At 38.4% G+C, this 17,769-nt stretch overlaps 1 protein-coding gene across 2 annotated transcripts in view; it reads right to left on the bottom strand.

The window, feature by feature from the left end:
- Positions 1 to 17,769, bottom strand: part of SCIN (scinderin) — a 79,643-nt gene that overhangs the window by 21,041 nt on the left and 40,833 nt on the right. For both annotated transcript variants that reach the window (XM_032643633.1, XM_032643635.1), the window contains 6 exons: positions 13,842 to 13,934; positions 11,522 to 11,654; positions 11,031 to 11,119; positions 9,992 to 10,207; positions 7,462 to 7,583; positions 2,044 to 2,134 (listed from right to left, as the gene is read on the bottom strand). In XM_032643633.1, coding sequence (XP_032499524.1) covers positions 2,044 to 2,134; positions 7,462 to 7,583; positions 9,992 to 10,207; positions 11,031 to 11,119; positions 11,522 to 11,654; positions 13,842 to 13,934 — 744 coding nt within the window. The remainder of the gene's footprint in view (positions 1 to 2,043; positions 2,135 to 7,461; positions 7,584 to 9,991; positions 10,208 to 11,030; positions 11,120 to 11,521; positions 11,655 to 13,841; positions 13,935 to 17,769) is intronic.

The following is a 17,769-nucleotide window of genomic DNA, read 5'->3' as shown; positions in this document are numbered from 1 at the left end:
CCCTAACATCATACACAAAAATAAACTCAAAATGGATTAAAGACCTAAATGTCAGACCGGACACTATAAAACTCTTAGAGAAAAACATAGGCAGAACACCCTTTGACATAAATCACAGCAAGATCTTTTTTGACCCACCTCCTAGAGTAATGGAAATAAAAACAAAAATAAACAAATGGGACCTAATGAAACTTAAAAGCTTTTGCACAGCAAAGGAAACTGTAAACAAGACAAAAAGACAACCCTCAGAATGGGAGAAAATATTTGCAAATGAATCAATGGACAAAGGATTAATCTCTAAAATATATAAACAGCACATGCAGTTCAATATTAAAAAAAAAACAACGTAATCAAAAAATGGGCAGAAGACCTAAATAGACATTTCTCCAAAGAAGACATACAGATGGCCAAGAGGCACATGAAAAGCTGCTCAACATCACTAATCATTAGAGAAATGCAAATCAAAACTACAATGAGGTATCACCTCACACTGGTTAGAATGGCCATCATCAGAAAATCTACAAACAACAAATGCTGGAGCGGGTATGGAGAAAAGGGAACCCTCTTGCACTGTTGGTGGGAATGTAAATTGATATAGCCACTATGGAGAATAGTATGGAGGTTCCTTAATAAACTAAAAATAGAATTACCATATGACCCAGCAATCCCACTACTGGGCATATACCCAGAGAAAACCATAATTCAAAAAGACACACGCACCCCACAGTTCACTGCAGCACTATTTACAATAGCCAGGTCATGGAAGCAACCTAAATGCCCATCGAGAGACGAATGGATAAAGAAGATGTGGTACATATATACAATGGAACATAACTCGGCCATAAAAAGGAATGAAATTGGGTCATTTGTAGAGACGTGGATGGACCTAGAGACTATCATACAGAGTGAAATAAGTCAGAAAGAGATTAAAAAAAATCATATATTAACACATGTATGTGGAATCTAGAAAAATGGTGCAGACAAACTGGTTTGCAGGGCAGAAATAGAGACACAGATGTAGTGAACAAACGTATGGACACCAAGGGGTGAAAGCAGGGGTGGTGGGGGTGGTGGGATGAATTGGGAGATTGGGATTGACATGTATACACTAATATATATAAAATAGATAAGTAATAAGAACATGCTGTATAAAAAATAAATAAAATAAAATTCAAAAAAAAGAAATGAATGTAATAGTTCATGGGGAACTTCATGGGGAGTTAGTGCATTTACAGAATTCAATCGTGTTGTTAATTTGTTAATTAACAATTTAAAAAGTTTTTTTTTTTTTTTTTCGGTCCGCGGGCCTCTCACTGTTGAGGCCTCTCCCGTTGTGGAGCACAGGCTCCGGACGCGCAGGCTCAGTGGCCATGGCTCACGGGCCTAGCCGCTCTGCGGCATGTGGGATCTTCCCAGACCAGGATACGAACCCGTGTCCCCTGCATTGGCAGGTGGACTCTCAACCACTGCGCCACCAGGGAAGCCCAGTTAGTTTATTTTTAAAAAGTTAATATGCACCTTTAAATTTAGGTCTAACTTGCTTTATTTAGGAACTAAAATCCAAGATGGAAAGAAAAACAGCTGGAAGACCAAATTCACTCTCCACATCTCAGTTTTTATGTACTAAAGTATTGGACTTACTTTTCTAATTACTTTCTACCTTTGAAGAAGCCATTACACATTTATAAAGATGTGAAAACGTGAAAGTGATCACCTGGGAGTGATAACTCAGGTAGAACAGTTTTAATAGCAAGTGGCTATCATTGATCTGATATGATTCTAAAGGAATGATTCTTTGGGGCTCTTAAATCTGTTAATAGTTTATTTTTGTTTCTGTTTTTTAAATTTTGTTTGCTCCCTCTTTTCCAGAATCTGAGAGAACGAGTATGGCATGAGAATAGGAATATTTAAATTCTAAAATGAAAAAAATATAATATTTAGAAAGCGTCAAATTCCCATCCCAACTTGGGAAAAGGGTTTTAACTAGACACTGGGCTAAGAAAACTTTAACTTGTATAAGTTTTGGGGTAAAAATATCCCAACCTGCACAGCCTGTCCTCCAAGGGATCTATCCAACTGAATGGTCAGGAATGCGGAAGTCGTCAGCTCATCCCTCGTGGCATTTGCTCCTTGCCTGGTGGAACCAAAGTAAAATAAATTAGTTTGTATTTAAGTTTTAAGATCTTCTAATGTAGGCATTTCAAGCAGAAACTTAAGTTATTATGAAAGATCAAGAAGAAACCAGCTGTTTTGACATGATAAAGCCATAGAAGTTATTGTTTTTTTAAAGTACTTAACTAACATTGAGCCATGAACTATCCCATATATTGTTTAGAACTACATATGATAAGTATCTTTAATCTCCATTTCATAGGTCCATTTTTAGTACCATAATTACTCCGCTAAGTAGTCAATTCTGTCTGATTTCAAGTTGGAGGTGCCTATTTTGGGAAACCATCTTCACAGTGAAAATAATCCATTTAAGTAGAATACGAGCCAAATCTATTAGGCTGGATATTAGAAGTACTTTATCTTTCCATGAATATTTGGTGATCATAGTAACAAATGTGTGGCCCCAGAAAAATCAAGAAAATAATCGTCAGAAGTAGGCAACGGTGAAGCCCCATTTTGTCATTCTAGCAATTCTTTAAAGGAATTTTTAATAAAACCGTAAAAGAAGCTAAACTACCAGTGACCCAGATAAGGATCAATGAATCGGGTCTTCCCTGGTGGTCCAGTGGTAAAGAATCCGCCTTCCAATGCAGGGGACACAGGTGCGATCCCTGGTCGGGGAAGTGGGATCCCACATGCCACAGGGCAACTAAGCCCATGCGCTACAACTACTGAGCTCACGCCTCAATGAGAGAGCCCGCATGCCACAATCTACAGAGCTCATGCTCCCTGGAGCTGGTGCGCCACAAGTAGAGAGAGAAATCCTGCACACCGCAACTAGAGAGAAGCCCACGTGCTGCAACGAAGACCCAACACAGCCAAAAAAAAAAAAAAGAGTCAATGAATCAATTCATCCAGTTCATTTGCAACTTCTCTTTCTAGGGTGGCTTGTGGCTACAGAATTCAGGGAGTACGTCTCATTTATCTCAGAATATTTCATTGAACCAACAGAGTCAAGTGATTGATATTAAAATGTTCTACAGTGGGGTGCAAAAAAACGGAAAGATATGCTCATGTCAGGCATATGTTTAAAGAAATAAAAAATGCGTTTCATAACAAAGGCACCCATAAAGATACAGTCTTTTAAGGCTAATAGCCTAAATTTTCCATGAGCTTATCATGCTAGCAAACACTTCCGGGAGCCACTGGGAGCACCGGCTGGGGTGTAACACAGAGCTGAGGAAACACCAGGGTCTGTTATCACCTGTCCTTCCTTCCTCACATCTGCAACTTCTTGGATGTTTCTTCATTTACTTTTTTTTTCTGCAGGAAAAAAATTCAACTAACTAATAGACTACATCACCAAACTTTTGTCACCATTTTACTATTTTTTCTCCTGGAGTATTTCAACCAGCAAAACTGAAAACCCTCACCAAACTTTTGCCGTCTGACACTCTTAACAAATATTTCACTGTTCATCTCGAGCCCTTCTTCCTCTTCATGTCAAAGTGACTCATGCTTCCATCCACACAGATTCAAACCAATTTGCTTTATTGATCTATGACCCAGGAGGTCAAGGACTCCACTGCAATCAAGATACAATAAAGTTGCTCTTCGCCTCTAATTTTGAAATCCTGTGCCTAGGGGGAAAAAAAAGCAATCTACTTTGATATGATTTCTTCTTTATAAATCTGTGGCGCTTGTTACTCATTAAAAATAAATGCTGCATGAAAATGGAATTTACTGCTTCAAGTGACTCATCATTGCCATTGTTCAAAGTTTGTTCACTTTCAACTACTTGACATTTCAGAGAAAGATCACTGCTGAAATTATTTTTCTCCTATCATTTTAGAATATAAGTGGTTTCAGAAATAAAGAGACAAAGTGATTTAATTCTAGTCTGTCACCTTCAACTCCGCTTCTTGGATTTAACCTATTTATGTCCCTGCATTGAAATTATCACATAAACTGGAAAGCTGTTTAATTTGAAAGCTAGTCTTCAAGAGGCATTTTCTAAATGCCTCTTTGCTACCTTTTCGGAAGTTTTCGAAGTTCTGCAAACCATACAATATTAACAAACTGACATATTTAACATCCATGATATTAAATGACAAAAACTCACAAGAGGACTCAAGCATCTAACTTATATTCTTGATATCTCAAAAAGTCATACATTCTCATCACAGAAACCTTGAACACATCAAACTGAAAGAAGAAAACTAAATGACCCCCTCCCCCAGCCCCAGTCCTAGCCCAAAGGTCATGACTATTAAAAATGTGACATATTTCCATCTTGTTTTTCTCTTTGATTTCTTTACAGTGAGGACCAAACTTGTCCTCCTCCTAAGTTCCTTATCTCAGCGAATAAAACACTACCCGCCTGTGCACATACCAGAAATCTGGGGCCACCCTTGACTCAGTCATCTTCTCCGTTCTCTGTAACCAGTCATTCAGATGTCAACTTGTTAGTACTTTGCACACTTGCTCATCCTTTCCCTCCCTTACACTGAACTCTGGCCATATTATCATTCAGTTGGATTATTGCAACAAATTCCAAATGGCCTCTCTGCCATCAATCTCCCACCAGTCCATTCTTTAGATGTTAACCAGAATAATTTCTTTAAGATGGAAACCAATCATGTCACTCCCCTGTGTGAACTCTTTGACTGGCTCCCAACGCCCTGAAAATAAAGTTCATCTTCCCCAGGATAGTTACAAGGCCATTCACTATTTAGCTCCTTCTAATTTCTCTAGTTTTATCTTTTGCTCCTTAACTTTGCTCTAGCCATACATCATTACTAACCGAGTAGAGCACGATTTTCCCTGCATTGCTAGGAAAAACTTCCCTATGTGCTTGCTTTCATCGTTCCCATTTTTGCTCCTACTTAGATGTCGCTTCTAAGAGCCCTTCACCGATAGCCTAGGAGTTAGCTTGAGTGTCTGTCCCTAATTCCCCAAAGTTCACTCAGCTTGGTTTTATCTTAAACCCTTCATATTTCATTGAAATGCCTGATAACCATCTTTCTCTCTTTAAAGTATAAATTCTTGGGCAACGTTTTGGGTTTTTTTTTTCACCACTGTATCTTTAGTATCTAGCTTAGTGCTTGGCACATAGAAAGCGCTCTATGAATACTTTCGTACGATTGAAGGAATAGCTACTGCGTTTAAAATTTACGACCTGATTTAATCTGTTTTAGTTATATCCACATAGTTATTGACATGGATTACAAACTGCTAATTCCTCAAAACATTCTCTTGAATTACTTATTTAGTCTTTCTTCTTTGATCTGAGTGCTACAATTAATTATATTTTTTACATACCAAAAAGAATTAAGAGGAAGAACAAGAAACAGAATGTAAAAGAAAAGCTGACTCGGAACAATAAATTTATCCCTACAAATGCCACGCTTTGCACACACTTCTCTGAATTAAAATTTTAGAAAAGGAAATTGCAAAATAAGGACACAGCTTCTACCAAGGTATAGCTGCACACAGGCCTTAAAGAGATCTGCAGATCAAGGTGTGAAATGTTGCTTCACCAGTTACAAGAGTTGTGACCTTGGGTTAAATTTTTTTTTTTTTTTTTGAGGTACATGGGCCTCTCACTGTTGTGGCCTCTCCCGTTGCGGAGCACAGGCTCCGGACGCGCAGGCTCAGTGGCCATGGCTCACGGGCCCAGCCACTCCACGGCATGTGGGGTCTTCCTGGACCGGGGCACGAACCCGTGTCCCCTGCATTGGCAGGCGGACTCTCAACCACTGTGCCACCAGGGAAGCCCATCCTCCTCCCTTTTTTATCTTACCTTTCACTTGAAAATAATCTGGTTGTGAGGAAGAAAGATAATATATGGCAACATCTAGCACTTTGCTGGCACAAACATGCTGCTCAAAAAAATGGTTACTATGAAGATGGCATCTTAAACATAGAGCTAAGTAGCTCAATACATTCATCTGTGACAGGATATGATGTGACTGTGGAGTCAGAAATGTCCCTGGACACAGTGGTTCTCATTAATGCCACAGTGTACATTAGAATCTCGGGAGTCCTACCACCACCTTTATTTGGTATAAAGTGGGGGCCAGGCGTTTGGATTTGTGAAAAACTGTCCAGGTTAGTATGTGCAGCTAGTGTTGGGAACCACTGCCTAAGGCAGTGCCTGTCAATCATTAAAGCGCGTATGAATCATCCTGAGATCTTGCTCAAATGCAGGTTCTGCTTTAGTGGGTCAAAGAGAGAACCTGACATTTTTCTAACCAGCTCCCTAGTGACGCCCATGCTTTTGGTTCACAGACCACCCTTTGGGTACCAAGAACTATGGGATAGGGAAAATCATCTCATCTCCTTTACTTGGTTAAGCTCAAGGCACTGGCCAGGATAAGTGTTAAGTGGTCACACTGTGTGGACAGATGTCTCTGTCATCTGGTGGGACGCTCACCAGAGAGAAATGTCACGATATCAGCAGACACCTAAGTCTGCATACGTTCAATATGTTCCCTGAAGATTGCCATCACCATGTAGGCAAAGGCAGGATCCTGCTTCACCCTTGCACCTTTGGCCTACAGCCCTCAGCTTTAAGATCTTTTTTGAAAATTCTTTTTATTTTTCTCAGTCTTCTCAGAAATATTCTACTTTTCCTGATTTCACTTAAAAAAAAGTTTGAGAATCCCACATTGCATGATTTGTTGCAGAAACCCCATCCCTTTGGAAGAGTCCAGCATGCTATGTGTACTTCACTTACTTGGTTGGACACTCCCCATTGGCACTGGCTCTCTCTAAGTAAACTTAATCTTCAATTAACTCAAGTCATTATGCAAAAACCATATGAGATATGGATGCAATGGCATTTTTCTTCATTACTGCTATGAATTTCATGAGGACAAAGAATAAGGATGCAACAATTTGAGGTCTCTGGAGTATGAAATAGAATCATAAATTATATACATGTCTTAGAAGATTTGCATCATTGAAATGTTGCAGCTCCAATCAGGATGGGCTCTGTGAATTTTAGCAAGAAGACATGGCACCTGATGCCAGTTGGAGTGTTAGCTTGCATAGGAGATGAGTTACTCAACTGTATATCCACTAAAGGAACACTACCCTTGGGCTATCAAAGCCTTTCTCCTAGATTAGAAAGGATGACACTTATCTAACCCCTCCTGCTTGTGGACAGCAGCTACAGAATACAATCAAAATCATATCAAAAGAATACTACTTGCATGTTATACAAACCTCACTGGTATATTTATAGGATAATTCTACCCCCTATTGCATGGAATTTAATGAAATTTAACTTTGGAGGAAAATGTGACCTCAACGGAACTTGAGATCTTATGAAAGAGGGAGACTTACCAGGTGTAGATAATCTGTCCTCTGGGATAAGTGTAGAGTATAATGTAGCAGTCACCACCATAGAATTCGCCATACGAATTTCGGTCAATTTCGATCCTACCATTGTTTTCTACACGCCAAATCTAAAAGTAATGAAATATGTGTACCCAAATCAAAATTTTCTTGATCTAATGATACTTCTCAGAGGTTTAAAAATCATTTTGGTTTAGATCTGTCATTAAGCAACTTTTAAATTACTTTTCTAACTAGTTTACAAATTAAGCAACAGGAAGAAATTTTTATCCATTTGGCAATTTGGTTATTGACTTTTTAAGCGCTTCTAGTTCTTTTGTACCCTTCACAGTACTTAGCTCAGTTCTGAGCCTGCTGATCAATAAATACATATTGTTTGATCCATTAGTGAAAATAACATGACACTCTAGTGGAATAACAAACTGAAATATTCCGCTCAGAAATACATCTCTTAAGGTACATAAAATTTTTCATCAGTTTGGAAGTAATTTTTTTAAAATTTCTTTTCCCCTGTGTTTTAAACCATGAGACTATTGGTTTCCCAGGTAAGAGTGGCAGATTGTGACCAAATAATAAAAATACCAATTGCATGACTTCTATTTTCAAAAGCCACCATCTAGGCATGAGACTGATTAAGATAAAAGCAGGCAGAACTAGTTATTTTCTATTTCCTTATCCTCGTCACAGATTAAAGGCACTTTTAATTAAAGATTAAAAGTTGGAGAGATGAGAGTTGTAAATGAAACGGGAAAGTAACACTTGACTGAGAGACTGCAGGCACTATGTGTGCGAGCACCGTCCTGCCTGGGTCCTGGGGAGGCTCAGGATGGACCCTTTGCTTTCAAACAAGGAGATAAGCAAGTGCAGAAGAGCAGTGCAGAGTTTTCAGAGAGCAGCCTTCCCAGGCCATCCCAGAGGAACAACGGCAGCATGGCCTGGCTAAACCCAAAAACCTAGAGAAAGCCCTGGATGTTAATATCCCTGGGATGGCACGGGAGGGCATCTCAGAGATGCTGTGCCCTAACGTGGAGACTGCAGCTGGGACACACTTGGTGCTGGGAGCCACGTTTGCCATGCAGTCTGCTGGCTGTGTTGAGCTCCAGAAAAGGATGTCTGAGCAGGAGACAGACCCAGCCCCAGAAGCTAATACCCCTCTGACAGCGATCATGGTCGGGGGTAGGGGGAGGGGCACTTCTCCCTTCGCAGTTCCCACAACCCCTGCACAGCTTAGATTCACACTTCATGTCTCTGAAAAGAGAAAAAACTTTTAAATCTTTTTACTATATACTTTGGTCCAAGCATTGTGATAAGCTCTGGGAATAGAGAGATAAATTATTCAATTCCCTCCCTCAAGGAACTGACAAGAGGTCTGGGAGGAGAAACCTGTAAGTAAATGAACAATTCTGTGGTACTTATATGATAAATTCTATGAAGAATATTACTTATGGCTTGAGCACAGAGAAAGGTCATTTCAGTGTGGAGGGAAGGCTTCTCGGAAGAGGGGCAGCTTGTGACTTAACGGAGTTACAAAGGAGGAATGGGAATGTTAGCCAGATGGCAGAGGGGAAGAGTGCTCAAGGATGTGGAAGGCTGAGGTGCAGAGAGCAAGGGTCAATCGTGGAGGTCCGGGAGGCCCACCTGAGGATGGACGTTCCCAGGAAGACTGTGGAAAGCCAGCAACATATTCTAGAATGGAAGTGACATTATCCAGTTTCCCTTAAATTAGATGACCCAACAGCAGATTAAATGTCAAGAGATTTTAGTTAGCGAGAATTCTTAGGAGGGTTTTAACAATTTTTGTCAAAAAATAGCAATAACCGGGCTTCCCTGGTGGCACAGTGGTTGAGAGTCTGCCTGCCGATGCAGGGGACATGGGTTCGTGCCCCAGTCCGGGAAGATCCCACATGCCACGGAGCAGCTGGGCCCGTGAGCCATGGCCACTGAGCCTGCGTGTCTGGAGCCTGTGCTCCGCAATGGGAGAGGCCACAACAGTGAGAGGCCCGCGTGCCGGAAAAAAAAAAAAAAAGCAATAACAAACAAACTCAATTTGAATGCTCTAAAAATATCTGTGATTTTGGCACATGACACATGCCCAATTTGCCTTTGTGAATGCCTCTACAGTGCAAGGGAAGGACACACTTATGTAGTGGGTGCTTTTGGAGCAATGCGCCCTCACTGGACAATCCCAGTTGCAAGAGCGGGAGCATTTCTGGACCAGGAAACAAGATGGAGATGGCTGGGTTCCATGGAGGCCTCTAAGGTGATAATTAGGTGATCTTGCACAAATCGCCTAACTTCTTAGAATCTCAGCACACACACTGTAAACTAGGACTGAAGGCCAGACAACAGCTCTTCCAGCTTTAAACTCCCTGGTTTAATACACAGTCTTGAACCATTTTTATTAATAATAAAAATTCACAATTTACACAGTTTGTAGTTTCCTGAAGTTATATTTCCACATATCTTGCCATAAATGGGCTTGACAAGGACAAACAAATGAACAAAAACATGTAAATACCTCCACTTTGCCAGAACCATCATCTACCATATTATGCTGGGCTGCCATTGTTGGAGAACTGTGTAATTTTGAGGCGTCAAATGGAATTTGTTTTATTTGAGCCACTTTTTCTGTGACATATACTTTCCCAAAGCCATCACTCTGATCTTTATCTCTCCAGTCCTTAAAGAACTGTTTGAAGATTGGTGTTTCACCTCCTTCTGGAAGAACTTGAATCTGAAATTTTAAAAATAATAATAATTATCAACAGAAAAATAAGAGACCAAGAAAAACATTAATCTAGTAGTGGAGAAAAAAACTGAGGAAATGCAAAGATGATTCTGTTTTTTGTGATGACAGATGTAAACTTGGAAGCTGGGATCCTTAATTGAATGCAAAAGGGAAGGTTATCAAATACGAAGCTAAAACAATGCAACCTGGCTTTTATTTTTTCTTACAGCTAAAGTAATTGCCACCGAATCTCGATGTTTGAGAGAAGAATAAAGTTATTTTGTAGGTTATCATTACAGTCAAATAAGTTTGACTGTTTTCCTACACTAGGTTCATAAGATGTCTGTGACCTGAAAGAAATGATCTCGTTGTGTTACTTGTGCCAGGACATAAAAATGAAGAGCAAAGATGAGGCTGAGCGATTCAGAAAAGAAGAGCAACTATCCAGTGTCTATGCTGATCTCCATGAAGGCAAATATTCTCTGGGCATTAGTCCATGTCTATACAAATTGCTCTAAGGAATAACTGATAAATGCTCTCAGCTAATTCAATTGTGGTCGATCATCTTGACTTAAAGGCTATGGAGGAAGTGGATGTGTTTTTATTCTCATCACAAAGTCCCATGGAAGGTCTGATCTCCAACTTCTGCAAAATTCCATCCTCCACACAGATGTAGTTCTAGGGACGCATGATACAGCATGGCACACACGTGAGAATGACTTCCGTGCATACGTTATTTTGAACCAAATTCTTTCATGAGTTTTGTGGCGATGTCATGAGCTCCCATGTTTAAAAACATTTTTTCTAGCCAGTTCATTTCTACACATACCTGAGTATTAGTAGAATAATGCATTTTTTCTAGGAATTCTTCAGCTGTCTTCATGGCAGCCTTTCTCTCCTGGCGATTAGCATCTCTACCTAACATGCAAGATATATGAAAGAGACAGAATTTCAGAGAAGCAAGGTATTATATGATTAAGAAATATTTGTGCACCAAAAAATAAACAGAATTATAACTGAATTTAACTACAACCCTGAAAGAATAGCAAAATTTTCCTAGTATACTAAATATATTTAACAATATTGTAATGAACACTCGGTATAAAAACGATTCTTTTTATAGTGCCCAAAGGCTTTCTTTCTCCCCATCATCCCTGGTAAATAATGCTGGTAGGAAGAAAATATGGGTTTGATGTCTGCATTTTACAGATCACGCAGAAACGTAAGATTTTTTTAAGTTAGAAAAGATGTTTTATTGACCTTTCCGAAGAAAAATGTATAAATCTGAAGTACATCAACAATACCAATGGCATTTTTTACCTTTCCATACAAAAATCTGTTTTGCAGCACCGTGGTCCAAAATGAAGCATTCTTCAGAAAGCAGCATCGCCATGGAGAAGGGGTTTTCTTCTGCCACCATGCTCAATTTCATGGAGCCACTGGCATCTGAAACCTAACATGAAAACCATGAGCTTGCTTGGGGATGGTCAATATGTTCTAAACTCTTTGATCATGGTGATGGCTGCACAACTCTGTACATGTAATAAAAACCACTGAACTGTACACTTTAAATGGATAAACTTTACAATCTGTAAATTATATCTCAACAAAGCTATTTCAAAGAAAACAAACAAACAAAAAAACCCCATGAACCCAGTTATACCCTTAGAAAGGCTTTTTTAAAGTCCTTTGGGGTTAAAAGTATTACTAATAAAAAGTTAAGTTTCAACACAGAAAATAATAATGATAATAATAATGGATAAGGTTTGTGGTGATTTCATATATACTAGGCACCACACAATGAACTTTAACAAGATTATTTCTTAATTTTATTAATACAACGATCTTTTAAATAGGTAATAACCTTACACTCACTGCACACACACAGAAAGCTGAAGCTTAAACATTCATTCATTCAACATTTACTGAGTACTGTCATATGCCAGACACTGTGCTAAGGAAGGCATTGATACGTTACAGTTTATGCTTACAGATTTTTTTCAATATGGGGCCTGTAATTTACCTCCATTTATTTAAATACTTTGTGTAAATTATCAAAGTAAATATCATCTGTCACAAATAAAATTGTGTCACAAGTAAACTTACCTAGACTCTTGAAGTTTGTAAACGACTACATAATATATATTTTTTTAAGTTTCAGGGGATCTTACAAAATTTGCTAAGTTAGAATTCATTGTTTTTCAAAGGCCTGGTAGGCTGCAAGGTAATCCACCTGGGCACTTGTTAAATATGCAGATTTGAGGGCCCTACCTAGATCAGTGGTGGGGTTTTGCAGCACTGTGGTAGGGCTTGAATTCTGTATTTTTAGACATCGCCCTAGGTGACTCTGCTTCCCAGCTCTGTTCAGCAATCCCAAATTAAAGTATTTTCAAAAGAACTTTAGAGTTAGATGTATGCAATACATCAAAGATCCACTAGAGGGAGCATTGTTTCAGCATTAACATGTTCACATTTTAAAATATTTCCCTTGTCCCATAATGCTGTCCAAGAAGGAGAACAGCTTTATTTGATGATGTGACACAAAAGATATTTGTTAAACTGTTGCACTTGGGTTTTAGAAACAGTAATAAAAAATAAGCAGCAACAAAGTCTTCAGAATAACAATTTCTGTGTGGCTTATATTAAAATTATCAGTATTTAGGAGTGGTAACCACGTTTTCCTTTGTCATCTAGGAGGAAAAGAATCTACTTCCCCTCCCATTCTACAAAAAGGAAGTTATTCTATACAAGTTAGTAACTTGATCTTCATTTAAAATCACAGCGTGTCTGAGCCAGAAGGTCCCTTTAAAGAGCAGCAAATATAATCCCTTCTTGTAAGAGATGAGAAAACTATTCAGTTCTGCAGGGAGATTAAGGTCTGCTCCAAATCACATGCTTAGAAAGTTACAAGGGGAGGGAACGCTTGAAGGGTCCCATCTGAACCGTCTCCTCAACTGGTACATCTTGTGGATTTTGTTACCCTGAACAGCAATAAAATCATGAAATTGTGGAGTTGGAAGGAACCTGAGTAATCTTCTAATTTAATCTATCTCTCTTTTTTTTTTTTTCAGATAAGAAAACTAAGACCCAAAATGGCCATGTCTTGCCCAAGGTCACCCAGGCAGTCCTTCCCACAGAGCTGACATGGAACTAAGTCTGCCAACACCCAGGACAGTTTTTACCCCGTTTCCTTCCAGCGGTTTGATTTGATAGCCTTGTGCTCATAACAAAAAAAGCCTTCATGATGGCTAAACAGGATATTTTAAATAAGGGGATGATTTTATAGCTTATTAAGATTTTATAAGAAAAAGCTTACAAAGTTTTTTTACTTCATGAAGGAAACATTTTATTGAATGTAATGTATCAAAACAGATTGCTGCAAACTAATACAGCAACAATATATAATTTTATTTAAATCACAGCAAGTTATTATTTGCTGTTTTTAATAAAAATTTTAAAAGTAATAGAAAGAGGAATTTAAATAACTATGCTAGAGCAAAGAACGGATTCTGCCCACACATTTCTCTTTGAGGGCAATGAGGAGAAATGCCATCTGTAGCAAAGAGTCCCTCCCAGTACAGGCCTCCCCAGCAGCTTCCAGTCCAGTAAAAACAACAGAACTCCCTAACAGTGAACCCACCATGTAGAGTTTAGCCATTTTCCTGTTAGTTATGTCTGCTATCATGTCGTCATCCTCTTCTCCATCCCTAAGCTCCGGCTTTTCCCCTAAAACCTGGGAAAAAAAGTACACAAATAAAAGATAAAGACCTCTCATTAATGGTGCAAAGTTAAAAAAAAAAAAAGTAAAACAGCTTACATTTCTAAAGTCATAGATTATAAAATATTGGCAATCAAAATGACCAGACTCAGACATGTCTCACCAGTCATATTAAATTGTCCTTTTACCATGGGTCATATCAATCAATGGCATTTAGTAAACAGTGAGTTTGCTGGTGATGTGAAGGAGAAAGTGAAATCCCAAACTTGAAAGTGTAGTTCTCCGTATTATTGAAAACTAGGAGAAATTAATTAAAATTTGAGTTCTACGTTCAGTTCTACAACAGAATTTCTTCCATGACCTCTGCCTCTAGCAGCAATCTATAGGCTTTATTAATTTATTATCACAAAGACTTGGTCAAAATTACTATCTGAGGGTAGAGTACTATGATCATTACTGATTTAGACGAAAGTGTAAATTAACCACACCATGCTTTGTTTCCTGCTGTATTTTTGGCATAGAATAAATGAATGTTGAATGAATGAATGCATTTATTTATTCTTCGCATATCTGATGCAATCCAAAAGTCCAAGTAAAGCATTTGGTAGAAAATACATTTGAATCTGCTTTGAATTTCTGTACACCAAAATCACAAAAAAAGTCTATAAAGCACCTTAATTAATTGACAAATATCATAGGATGTTAAGGATGGGAATCAAATATAAATTTATTGAAAACAATGTGATTTTTATAACAATACATAGATATAAATTCAAGTTTAGAAAATACAAAGAAGCTATTCACTTAGATTCAATAAATACTTAATATACAATGAGATTGCTTGCATAATGTGCTTTATAGTCAGTATTCCTCACAATATATTATGTGAAAGTATATACTGCTGAATACCAGACAACAATAAAAATGTATATAAATTCTAATCCTTGCACGAGCACACCACAGCCTCGAGTTTAGAAATACATTAAAGACTTATTTCCTCTCAGAATATGCCCATCGTTTTGTTTATACAGTGATCAATAAAACCCTTTAATTACTGACCACACTAAATGATTATAATATAGTTTTTCTTTTTTTTACTAAAAGTAGGATCAAGACAAAAATTAAAATACAACCAAAAGTGCTTATTTTTAAAAAACAGTTTTACATTGTTAGAAATATGTGTAACTTATAAGAGCAGTGAAAGGTCTCATATACCCTTTAGAAATTCTACTTCAACCAAGACAGTAGTTTGGAATCAACAGTTTGGGTTAAGGACATATTTAATACTGGGAAGTCTCCCAGTGGACTAAGCCTGAGATTTGGGACATACTCGAACTTTTAATTTTCAGACAACAATTCCCATATTAGCTAGGGATCTTAGCCTCTCAAAGGACTGTAGCATAGTTGGGAATTTACCAGGGAATTTACCAGAAACAGGCTTAACTCCAGAGGTACAGGGAGGCTGTATATTGTCAGATATCATTTTAAAATTCAGTTCAACAACTAAGCATTTACCAAACACCTCACTGGGACATACAAAAGAGTTTCCAACCACCCTGCACAACCCTTACAAACTTTACATCCTTCCTAGAAAGAGGAAAATAATTTAATACGTTCACCTTATCAACTATGCCACACATTTTGATCTTTGAAATAAACTGTAAATACAGCCTTTCTTTTTCTCTACAGGTAGGATAATGCCTACATTAAAAAAACCCATTTTAGGTTTCTCAAGTGATGAGCATTTAGCTCATGTAACCCTTTGTGTATGAAATAACATATACTTTGACAATCTAAAGAAGGCGAAGAGAGAACCCTTATCTCAGGATGTTCCATGAAAGTTTCATCTATTGTTCTAGCCAAGTCCTGCCACTCCAGCTTGGAGCCCCCCTTTCCTTCAATTATTTTCTATAAATTTCTACTTAAAAGTACCAGCATCCTCTAACATGCTCCAAACTTACCTTATCTCTCCACAAAACTGACCATTCTCAACGCTCTGTCTGTGTCAGTGAATCTCTGTTCCTCTATTCACCTGGACTTAAAATCATGTCGTTAGTTTTGAATACCTCCTGTCCTCTACTTTGAGTCTCCTAGCCTCTTAGTCATTAAATTCTCCTTCTTTATGATGATGTTTAGAGTCACTGTTTCCTATCTACATTCATCCCCACCCTAATGTAGTTCTTCATCACCCAAGTCACGGCGTAGGCCTACTCCTGTCAATTCCCTCCTGTCAATTCAGTCCCCACTCATCTTTTCATCCGGAAAGTTATCCTGGACAATGGCTGGAAGGCCCATCTTATTTCACTTTACTCCAATGCTTCAAGAATATGACTCCAGATAAAGATTTATATCTTTTATCTGCAGCAGTGATTCTTAAGGTTCAAGGTGCTCAAGCAACATCTGAGTAACTTGATAAAATACAGATTCCCAACTGCCAGCTATTAAGTCAGTGGATCTGGGGTGAAGCCCAGGATTCTGCGCTCCAGATGATTCTGAACTGGATGCTTACTGACAGAGCCCCAACTCTTCTCTCTGGATTCCAAGGCTCCTCAAGAGGCTGGATGTGACCTACTTGGCATTATTTCCCAGCATCTACCAAGTAGCCTTCTCTAATCAAGCTCATGTTTCCCATGTCCACTGGGAGCCATGCACTTTCCTTCCCCAGGGCTGTACCTAATGCTCTATGTAACTGCTACCTAGGTAGACTGGCTATGGCAGAAGCAAAACTGAACAATTATTCTTTGGTTGATTCAGTTAATTATAATTAGCACAGTAATAGTTACCACTCACTGGATGTCTACCATGAGTCACACACTGGATCAGGAGCTTTAGACACATGTAATTTAAATCTTATAAGAGCTCCCATTAACCAGATACTGTTATTATCATTTTTACAGAAAAGGTCACTGATGCTCAAAGAGGCAAAGCAATTGTTTTCACAAAGCTGCTAAGTGTTGAGACTGAGATTCTGGCATAGGTTCCTTTAATGCCATTTCTGTAACTTTTAGAATAATTGGTTGCATACTTTCCTAAATCAAGAGAAACTAGGCAAGTCTTTGAAATGGACAAAAAGATTCTTTCCATGGATGGTGTCTAAAGGACCCTTCTGGTGATCTGATGTTACAGAGGTCTGCACCTTTCCTTCTCTTTGAGTTATATTTTAATCCAGTAGAAGACTGATAGCAGCAAATGATTTTGTCCACAGAGATGCACAGGAATTTTGTCTGGTGGAGATGAAACTAATTTCCGCCATGTGAAAGAGGCCAGTTTTGCAGTTACTAGCAAATTCATTTCAACACTGCCCATACCTTTGTCTGTTCTTTGGATCCTCTTTGAACTCATTATAATATCTTAGTTGTTTTCTTAGTGAATGACTTAAATGACATCTTTGACATGGTTATTTTATATTTGTCTGAGATTCATGATTTTACTTCTTTGAAAACTATCCTTTAACACATAGTACCCCACTTGTCTAAACCACAGATATTGGAATCTATTTATATATTTATTGCCTTTTACTACGTTGCATGTATTCAGCTAACACTTTTCAAGTCCATTATGTGCCACTCTAAGTCCTTTAAAAATTTAATATAACCGATGCTTACATGTTACTATGTACCAGACACCATTCTAAGCACTTTACATTTATTAAGTCATTTCATCTTCATAACAAGCCTATGAGGTGGCACCGTTATTATCCTATTTTATGCCTGAAGAAACAGACTAAGTAACTTGACCAAGGTCACGCAGCCAGTAAGTGACAAAGTCGGGATTTGAACTCTGGCTCCAGAGTGTGTGTTCTCAACTAACAGGCTGTACTGCCTCTTCTAGATACTTCAAAAGATCATCA

This window comes from Phocoena sinus, chromosome 9 (genome assembly GCF_008692025.1).
Source record: "Phocoena sinus isolate mPhoSin1 chromosome 9, mPhoSin1.pri, whole genome shotgun sequence".
Lineage (NCBI taxonomy): Eukaryota > Metazoa > Chordata > Mammalia > Artiodactyla > Phocoenidae > Phocoena > Phocoena sinus.
The sequence above is the reverse complement of the archived record's forward strand: the minus strand, read 5'-3'. Positions and strand labels throughout refer to the sequence as shown.